The 10,324-nt window shown below is 36.8% G+C and overlaps 1 protein-coding gene and 2 non-coding genes across 10 annotated transcripts; all 3 read right to left on the bottom strand.

Moving 5' to 3' along the window:
• Positions 1-1,459: 1,459 nt before the first annotated feature.
• LOC113118683 (poly(U)-binding-splicing factor PUF60-like) lies at positions 1,460-10,324 on the bottom strand. 8 transcript variants are annotated; one of them, XM_026288102.1, is made up of 11 exons: positions 10,227-10,324; positions 9,311-9,381; positions 8,702-8,781; positions 7,796-7,891; positions 4,212-4,301; positions 3,452-3,520; positions 3,006-3,167; positions 2,827-2,919; positions 2,516-2,729; positions 2,022-2,212; positions 1,460-1,735 (listed from the first exon to the last, which is right to left on the bottom strand). In XM_026288102.1, the coding sequence occupies exons 4-11, from the start codon at positions 7,874-7,876 to the stop codon at positions 1,622-1,624; spliced, it is 1,014 nt and encodes a 337-aa protein (XP_026143887.1). In that variant the 5' UTR covers positions 7,877-7,891; positions 8,702-8,781; positions 9,311-9,381; positions 10,227-10,324; the 3' UTR covers positions 1,460-1,621. The 8 variants fall into 8 exon arrangements, with proteins under 8 accessions (XP_026143887.1, XP_026143871.1, XP_026143893.1 ...); XM_026288086.1 differs by lacking the exon at positions 8,702-8,781 and adding an exon at positions 8,521-8,633; XM_026288108.1 differs by having other exon boundaries at positions 10,221-10,301.
• On the bottom strand, positions 3,240-3,370 carry LOC113041238 (small nucleolar RNA SNORA57). Its single transcript, XR_003275361.1, has one exon. It is a non-coding gene; the product is annotated as a small nucleolar RNA SNORA57 (small nucleolar RNA).
• Positions 7,103-7,235, bottom strand: LOC113041249 (small nucleolar RNA SNORA57). The gene has a single exon (XR_003275363.1). It is a non-coding gene; the product is annotated as a small nucleolar RNA SNORA57 (small nucleolar RNA).

Raw genomic sequence — 10,324 nt, 5'->3', positions numbered from 1 at the left:
CAGCCAGTCGTGTTTTTCCAGGAAAAATCGGTACAGACTATCTTTCTCTTATGAATATAATAAAACTAAAGACTTTTTGGAGTTATGAAGGATGCAGTACTACTCTATAGGTACTCAAGATTAACAGATATTGAGTGAAAACGAGCATTTCACCCCCCCTTTAATTAAGGTGAAATATATTTAGTGTAGGCTTATTTATATTATTTTGTTTTTCCACTGTTCTTAGAAGCGTTGCAAGTGTGTGGATGATTTGTGAATCTGTGAAGCAGTGGTTGTTGGTATGGAAAAACTAACCAAAATGAGCATCCCTAATTGAGAAATTAGATTTCTGTCTGCATTAATTGATAAAATATCTGTAGTCTACCATCTCATTTTTTCCCCCTGTCGGCACGACAGAAAAGATGTAGTCACAGGCAACATTTATTTTTTAAATTTGCTATATGTTCAGCTGTCCTAAAACATTTGTAACACATTTGCAAACACTTTTTTTTTTTTTAAAATGCGTTAATTAAAAGATGAAAATCAGTGAAATACAACACAAGTAAGGCATTTTAAGCTAAATAAAACCATAATTATTTGAACTTTATACTCAAAGAATCCAGAAATAAATGTGCCATGGTTTAAACTAAAATATTAAGCAGCACAACTTTTTAACATTAATAATTGTTTTAATAATTGATGATAATAATTAATTTCTGAAGGATAATGTGAGACTGAAGACTGGAATAATGGCTGCTAAAATTCTGCATTAAATAGAATTTATTTCTGTTGGCAAAGTAGATTAAAATTAAATGTTTTGAATGGTATTTTAGATACATGTTTTATGCTCAAGGCTGAATGCATTTTCCTTAATCAACGTATATATATAAGAAAATCTTACTCAAACTTTTGTATGGTAATGTATTAAAAAACATCCAAAAAAGTTAAAGCTAAAGGAAATTCTGAATGAAACATTCAAGTGTGCGCTTCAAGTGTTCATCTAAACATTGAGGCATTCATGCAACAAGGCCCAAGACCTGAAGTAAAGGTCAAGAACGAAACAAGCTAAACGGATCATTACTATACTTTTCCTATACAACTATACATTAATTTAGACACTGTAACATAACAGTTCGAAACTTATGCATTTATTTGCCTAACATAATTTAAACTATATATGACAAGCATGAGACGAAAACAGGACAATTACATTACTAATCATACAAATTTACAATATATATTAGTTGCATACAATAACAATTTTAGCATGATCTATGCTGTAGCACAGATGCAATAAAATGGAAGTAATCCACAATAGAAAAGGTATCTCTGAATTAAAATATTAAAGGCACACACATTAACAAAGAACTATCATGACTATCAAGGCTTAAGAGATTAAGCAGACATCCAGATTTATATATTCATTATGTTGGCCAAAAAAAAAAGTTAAAGATAAGAGGCATAATGAAGGTTGAAAATTTTTGGCAGAGGTGCTACTTAAAAGTCACCTGCAACTAAAGCTGCTCAGTTTTTAAGTTTATGGGCCGGACTAGTAAATATTCTCAACCTGGCACACTATAAAGAAATAAGCATCAGTGTAACTGGGAAGTCCTGAAGACAAGACTCTCGCCACACTTATATTCTACACAAAACAAAAAGGCACCAGCGTGCTTTGAACAGAATTTCCTGAAGGATTTACCAGACAGTTGAAGAAGTCTTCTGTCCGATTCTCCGGCTGGGACAGATTCCATGCCATCTGTTTTTGGAGTTTACACGCTATGTTATCTTTCTGCATGTAAAAGCTCGGTCTCAAATAAGTAATGTTGTTTCATAACTTGTGTCTTCATGCCAGTCAAAGCCTAAACTGACTCAAATCAAACCCTCACATACAGCAAGTGTTTGTTCTAGCCCGCTAAGCGAATTAAAATCACGCTGCCTTACTTTACAAAGAAAGGCTTTTTAATGCCAAAGGAAGCAGCTGCTCACACGCACACTCTCTCTCCCTGACTAACAATAGATAATCAAGGTGTGTGAATGCTCACCTGTGCTGTGATTTTGGCGGTGGCGGCCGCAGCCGCTACGGCAGCAGCGGGAGGAAGACCGCCTGGCGTCGTTGGTGTCAGAAGGGGCATGGGTGGTGTGACTGCTTTGCCCACTCGCAGGTACTGGCCGCCTAAGTCGAACAGGTTCATGGAGGACACTGCATCCAGCGAAGACTGGGCCTTATCATATTCTACAGGGGAAACAAGGAGGACTAAGACTCAACAGCTTTAAGAAGACTCCGCATTAATCTACCAGAGCTCTGAGACAGTTACTGAGTAATTACCAGCGGGCACTTATGGCACAAAAGTCCGTAACAGAGCCTAAGAAAACGACAACAGAAATAAAAACTTACTATGAAAGCATGTGAGGAACCTGCCCCCACCCTTCTCTATCCCCTGCGAGACATGTAGAGAACAGCATTCTACCATGACTGACTGCTCTCAGTCAGATACATTTATATGCAACCGAATGGGTGAAGCAGCCGCCTGCTCACCTATGAAGCCATAGCCTTTGTGTTTGCCCGTCGTGGGGTCCCTCGCCAGGGTGCATGACTTGATTCTTCCAAAGGCCTCGAACACACTCTTGATGTCTTCGTCTGACAAGTCAGGATGCACAGATGCCACATAAATTCGGTTGAAGGCGCGTGCTTCTTCAGCTAGCTGGTCTATGATGGGTTGAGCCTGACCAATGTTGCTTGGTCGTCCCACCTACATGAGTTGAAATGACCGATCAGACATTATTGAATATATAAAGGACTCGGAAAATAAACTATTTCTTAAACTTAATTTTTTACAAAGTACTCACTTTAATGTTTCTACCGCCCAACATAACGGAGTTCATCTGTTCTAAAGCGAGCTGTGCTGCTTCTGGTACTTCATATTCTACAAATGCAAAGCCCTGCAGAAAGAGTAGCTTTTCGTCAGTTAAAATAAAGAAAGAAAAAAAAAAGAAAAAAAAAATAGGAGAAAAAAAGGCCTTCTGACCTTGTGTTTTAATGTAACAGAGTCCCAGGACATGTCAATGCTCTTAATGGGACCGAAAGGAGCAAAGGCCTGTCTGATGGTGTCTTCTCCTAGCTCGTAGTAGATGGACCCAACATAAGCACGGCACATTATAGCTAGTGCCCGCTGCCTCTGAGCTGCAACCTGTAATAGAGAAATTCATGGATCAGATGGGGTCATGCCAGGCATCTACTCATAAGAGCTCATCATTCATTGGCTTGTTCCAATGATTCAGGAAAGAACCAGCAGACTATAAAAATGTTGGCACCTAAGACATAGTACTGGCATTTCTTTACCTCTGCCCGTTACACACGTGTACTGAACCACCGTATGCCAACAAAAGGAGGGGAAAATAACATCTACCGTATTCTCAAAAAGTTATTTAAATGAAGATTACTGAGATTACTTTGAGAAACTGTTGGACTTACAGACTGTAGTGGTGAGAGGGGATCTCCAAAACCCATCGATAATGAGGCCATCTGAAGGGAATTAGGGAGCTGTCAGGAAAAATAAATCAACTTGGTAAGTCCATCACTGTTGTGCAGCTTTTTTCTACCACATTTGGAAGTTGTCAGATGAAGGTTGAAAGGGTCTTGAGACAACATATTACTCACATAGTTAATGCTGACAACCCTCCTTGTCATAAGTGAAAAACAATATTTGCATGTAAGGGCGGAAACACAAGCAATCTATCAAAGCATCTTTCAAAAGTGCATTATGTGCTCTGGTTGTTGCCCCATCTATGTCAGGTATGTATGCTAAAATCATGTTGAATCAACGTTGTTCACGTCATTTAAAATAATGTATATATATATATATATATATATATATATATATATTTTTTTTTTTTTTAAAGCTGCAGCTACTATGAACCAACCAACTCCTCCTAACACCTCTGGTCCAAGACAAGCCCATTATTAATTTTACATAAAAAAATAAAGAAATGTTAATTCTGTTCTCAACTTGTTCTTAAAAAAAAAAAAACACACACACAACAAAGTACCGATAAGAATACCGTTAAAGTACCGGACCGTTAAGCAGTATCGGTAAGAGTAGTAATACAGTTAAAACCTTAACGATACCCATCCCTAATAAAAACAGTATATCAGTCTGGCGAGTAAACTAAAAAATGTACTAGCCAATGGCGAATCTATTGCCAAGGTTTGTGTAGAGGGCTGTCAGGTTTACCTGAAGGCTGCTGAGCTGTTGCTGCTGATGGGCGAGGGTCTGCTTGACCAGGACGCTCTTGATGCTTTGTTCCATGGCATACTTCTTTGCCTACAATTGAGAGCACATAACACTGAATGTATACTTATTAAAATAACTTCAAACCACCTCAGAAGGACCCCAAATAGCCAGCTCTCTTGTCAAAAATAACATACTTCACTGAGCTTGACATTAATGTACATCTGCTTTTCTGGAAAATTGGATTTGTTGAAGGGACCCGTGAAAGATCTTTTCCTCGTTTTCCCAAGCATCAGCACAATTGCAAAAAACATTGCTTGCTTTATACAACTGTTCATTTAACAAGTAGTTAAGTGATTTACATTTTACACCAGGGCTGGGCAACTTTGGCCCTTTAGACAATACTGACCGATGAAAATTATTTCAACAGATTATACCAGAACAGGCGCTCATCTCCAAGCAAGCCACAGCGACATTTTGTAACAGAATGGGTGATACAACAATTCACTGATTTGCTAGTCATTTGCTTCATTATTGAATGAATCAGACATTTGAACGAATTAGTTGAATAAATTACTCAATTTAAAGACAGTCAGCTACCACCGACTGGTGGTTTAAATTCATGCATCACTGTATTATCACCAACATTTCATATTTATAGATTAAATAAATAAATAATTAATTCTAATAATATATTTGCATTGTAAATGCAGTCATGTTACCGACAGCGATGATCGATCACGTAAACGATGATCAAAATTATTTATTTTCTTTTATTTATTGGTTATGGCAACACGTTGGGCGGCGCCCTGATCTCTGATTGGTTAGCTTCCCACTTGATGCCTCAAAAGACGTAAGAAGACCGATAATCATGGCCTCAAAGTCACGTAGTGATGGCTGGCTTCCCTTTGAGAAGAACTATAAAAATACAGTTCAGGGATAGGTGTACAGCGCCAAGCTGTCACACAAATCTACAACAAATACAATAAGCTATCATCTAAAATGTGTACATAAAATATCTGGCGATAACAGAGTGGGGCAACTCAGATGAGCATTGAATCACTTGCCGTAAGACCTAAATGCAACGCAGGCAGAACCGAGAAGACGACAAAGCTATTCGCTGAAATGGTGGTGAAAGATTTGCTGCCCATTAGTTTCAGGGACAGAGAAGGTTGGTACTTGCGGTACCTGGCTGCTCCTACAAAATCTGTTCCAGCCGAGCGAATTTATTCCTCTAAATGTGAACAGGCTGCGCACTCGGCTCTCATCGGACCACGTAGACCGCCTTATCTTTTTGAATAGACATTTGATTGTTTCACCGGTCGTGGTAAATATAATATCCATTTTTTTTTTAAAATAATTATTATTTTAGTTTTGAGTTTTAGCCATAGTTAAAATATCTAGGCTATTTGGTCTCTGTTTTATACCTTATAATAGTAGTTTGGTTAAACTTGGTGAACTTTTCTCTTTATCTTTTAAAAACTATGTTTCACCGCTGGATCAAAATATGCTGCTAAAGTTATTCTGGGAGATGTTTTGTTAAAAAAATGCAGTTGAATAAAGTAGCTAAAAAAGAAAAAGTATCTTTGTGTGTTAATTTTTAAATCAAATAATGAAATGGTCTTTATAAAATAAAAATGCACTGGATATACCTGTAGCCTAATTACATTAAACATATTCGTACAGATGACGAAAACAAAATTATTTGTTTGTCATAGTTTTTATCTATATCTTAACTCGTATTCAATTATTTAGCAATAATCAGTGATTTCCATGCTGTTAAATAATATTTTGGTTGATCAGAATGTGCAAATTGAATACAAAATATTAGAATACATAAAAAATAACGATAGTGTGAATTTATTGTACTTTTGTGTTTGTAAAGCGCAATCCGAGCTTACACTTTCGGTCAAGTTCACATTTGCATCTGTGAATTTTTTCAGATAAAAGTTGCAAGAGCTAGTGTCTGATTAATTAACATGAACAGTTATGCTGAAAACGCTGCATATCAGCGATTCGTTTCATGCTCATATAAGCAATGCCCGATAATAATATTGCTCTTAAATGTTTTATTTTTCTATTATTATTGTTATTATTTTATTATTGATGTTATAATAATTCAGCCAAGCTTTTTTTTCCGTCATATTTGTGGGCATAATGCAATTCATATGTCTTCGAAAAAGCGCAGGTGGTTTATGGAAAATAAAACAACTTAAAAATAAAACTTAATTAAACTATTACACTTAATAACGTATATGAAAATATAGCACAAATCTGCCATACATTTATAATGAGAACTTTTTAGGAATCTATAGTAAAATCTGTCCTTGCCCATCTTTCAGCGCGCTGTCATGAAAACGCATCAGCGGGATCTCGCTCGCTCTCTCTCTCTCTGTCTAACGCATAACTTAGCATTCTATTGTGCTGATACAAGTTGTAATGTTACGTCTGCATCTCAGTTATCTGATTTATCATAGGATGTGTCATAGAATTAGCTTCTGTTTATTGGTATACTCTTCACCTCATGCAGATATTACTTGCTCCTTTATTAATAACATTGCTTCATCATAATCATAATCTAACCTGTCCTAATCATGTGTTCATAGATTTTCATTTTTCAATTTCATAATCTTCAGATTTATTTTTTCATTATATAAATTATGGCCATGCCCCCCCCCCCTGCATAAGCCCCACCCCCGATTAATCTTTTTGAAACCTATCGATGATCGAAATGAATAATTTCCCAAAATGCCCATCCCTAATGTAGAGGCTTAATGTTGAACCCTGCTTCAGTTAAACCAGAATACATCTATAAAATGTAATGTCAAGTATAATATTTCACAAATCTGCCAAAAAAAATTAAACGTTAAATGAGAATGATAATTTTCTTTATAAAGTGTACCAGCTATTGAGAATAGTACTAGCAGATAATCAGATGCCACTAGTACCGAAGGCATAGCACTGGCTCTGCTCTTGTCCACTGCTTGCTTACATGTGCACTGCACAAACACATGCTTATAAAGCAAGTGGACATTAAAAAGAATTGTCAGCAGTGCCTTCTCATCTGTTCCAGCAACTGACAACTCAAAAAAAAATCTCTGATTGCCAAAAAATACATAATTTTACACATTAATTTTTAGCTAAATTGTGCTTTGTTGGTATAGTGTCTGTTAGAATGTTAAAAATGTTAAGAATGTTAAATATTTTTAAATTTGTTGTTTTGTAATTTTTTTCTTCTTTGAAAAGCAAAACAAGACAGTAAAAAGCACATTTTGGTTATTTTATTTATGTAACGGAAAAAAAAAAGAAAAATAAAAAAAAAGGCTAACTACATGGTGGAAAAAAATGGTCAAACCTTGTTCGGGATTGTTTAGTTTTGTTCGGTTTCGGCCAATAACTTTCATTTCGGTGCACTCATCAAAAAGCAACTAAATAAGCTTTAACCAATCACAAAAATATAAATGACGGCCTATGTCTGATACACATTTTTGTATAATTGTTGTTTTTGAGTTTGGTAAAGTCAAGTCAGATATCGATCACTGATTTCAGTAGCCATATGCTGAAGCAGTGTCTGGGGAAAGTCTCACCTTCTGCAGCGCCTCCTGCTGTTCTGGGGTGAGGGGCGGCAGGCCGAGCTTTGAGGCCATGCTCTGTCCATTCTCCATCATCAGAGCCTCGCCTCCCTGCACAGAGCACAGGCATCTGTCAGGCCTGATGTATGTGAGCGGCAGCAGAACTGCACATCTACTCAAGACACACACTGGACTGCAATACACAATGAACAACTTACAGCTTTAAAACCATCTAGGTTAAGAGCAAACTCAAATTACAGCAGTCCTATAATAAATCTGGATAATACTTTATTGAACGATAGTAGAAAATGCATCTTAAGTGAATTATTTACATTTCTTTTAATTCATAAGAAAGTATTAGGATTAGATCTGGTAACAAGTTCTCATATTTACATTACTGCAAATGAATCTAAATCATTTTGAGCTTGCTCTAAAACAGCTTTCTACATCTCAGCACATGTTAGATATCTTCAGTTTAGTGTAGGGCTTTGTTAAAGACATTTTAAATTGAACAGAAAGGCCGCTGATAATGAGCCTTCTGTTTACATTTAATTAACAGGCCTCTCAGAATATGGTAGGGGAAACCATGTATTCGTACCACATGGTGACTTCTCACCTCAGTGGAAACACTGAGATACTTGATTCTGTCGGTCACTGGAGGAGCCTATACCCTTAGAGTGCATAATGCTAAAGTAAGTGAGCCCTCTTATTTAATACTACACAAGAGAAAACTTAAGTACCTTTGCTCAAATGAACTCCAGAGTGGTGCACTGCCCCCCTTAAGGAGGTTTGAACCCAAAAGGTTGTGCCATTGGCTTTGGAAATATAGTACAGTCAAGACAAGAGATATGTTCTACAGCACAGACGACACATAAAGAGAAACGACAAAAAGAAAAAAGGAAAAGAAAAACACAAACCTACTTAGAACAATAGAACTGGATAGGGAGACAACAATTTGAGATCACTGACATCCAAATCCAGGGGGGGCAAAAAAGATGCCTCTAAAATGTTAACGGAATGAAGCCCTGGGTGAAAAACCTTACAGAATATTTTGTACACATCTGTCCTATGACAATAATTCTTAAAGAAAAGAACAGTTCACCCCCCCCCCCCCAATCCCAAAATGAAACTTTGTAATTTAAGGCCAATTCACAATAAGGATGACTATAAAACTTTAAAATTCGTTCTGATCGTATAACAATGACACATTACAAGTATTACAATATTGTGGGTATAACTTTCATTTATATATATTTTTTAAATCAAAACATTAACAGCCAATCTGAATTTACACGTACATATTTTCCATAAATTTTCAATCCCTAATAGCTCTAACACTTCATTATACATATACTGGTGACACTTAAACAACATAAAAAGGAAGTATAGGTTGTCTGATGCACTCTGTTTTTTATCAAATATGAGTAATACTCCAATAACTGAAAGGCAATCAGACAAAGTTCTTTGCAAACCCCTTTCAAAACAAAGGGGAAGAGTGGTCTTGGGCTGAGCAGTGGATTGTCCCCTTACCTAGCACCTGCTCTCCACTGGGGGGTCTTGTGAGATTATTTTTTGGGAGCTTTTACTGTTCAATACAGAGTCTATAAGGAAAGAGAGAGGTTTCAGTAAACTCATGTAACGTTACACGGCGTCCATTTCACAGGTTAAAAGGGGAAACTTCTAAGTTTTTCAACCTAACGTTACTTATAATAGCATGACTTTAGAGATGTCTGTAAAACAGACTAACGTTAGTTAGGAAAACGATGAACTCTGAATAGAACATTTAAGCGGTCTGCTCTGATTTAATACAAACACATTAACGTTAAATAATTACATAATCACACTGACTAGGAGGTTAAAAACAAATAAAATCAGTTGTATGAATGCGTCCCATACACTCTCACAGGACATTAGGCCTTATGTAATGTTGGATTTAATGATACTCAAAAAGATTAAAGTTACTCGACGACAATGCACTTTTTTTAAAAAGCAAATAGTAACTGCAAATAAATGTTAACAGCGTAAAGAGTTTTAACCGGAGCGTTTAGTTTCTGGACCGTGCAGCATCAGCGGGATTGATTCAGCTCAGGAGGACAATGTGAGCGGGTTAACACGCTAGCTCATGTAAATGAAGAAAGCGAGAGAGCACACGCGTGTGGTTAACAAACATAGCAATACACCGTTAAAATCAACCGTTTTAAACAAATCCTAACAATAATAATCCGTCGAGAAAGACTGAACCACTGTGGTTCTTAAAAGACACGCAGCATCAGGCCTAGGAGAAAATCCCGCTCTCGGTGCGCTAGGCTAACGTTAGTTAGCCATTCCCCTGTTCTTCTAAGTTTTTAAATGAAACCTCTGTCCGAAAACATTTTTATACGTTCTTTAAATACTACCGTGTGTGTGTATATTATAAGAGAGAAGTTAAACAAAATATTACATTTACCGCTGAAACAGCCACCGCCATGGAGCACACCTTCCAGAGCTAACGTCCGCACGGCGAGGAAGACTATGAAATCTCGCGATACCGAGAGAGAGTTAGGT

Source organism: Carassius auratus, chromosome 2, assembly GCF_003368295.1.
Source record: "Carassius auratus strain Wakin chromosome 2, ASM336829v1, whole genome shotgun sequence".
Classification (NCBI taxonomy): Eukaryota; Metazoa; Chordata; class Actinopteri; order Cypriniformes; family Cyprinidae; genus Carassius; species Carassius auratus.
Note: the sequence above shows the minus strand (reverse complement) of the source record. Positions and strands in the feature narration are given on the sequence as shown.

Coding starts and splice junctions, on each gene's coding strand:
- LOC113118683 (XM_026288051.1), bottom strand. CDS start 10,247: ATGGCGGTGGCTGTTTCAGCGGTAAAT. Junction 3,521..4,211: donor AACAGCTCAGCAGCCTTCAG/GTAAACCTGACA, acceptor TTTTCCTGACAG/CTCCCTAATTCCCTTCAGAT. Junction 2,730..2,826: donor TGGGCGGTAGAAACATTAAA/GTGAGTACTTTG, acceptor CAACTCATGTAG/GTGGGACGACCAAGCAACAT.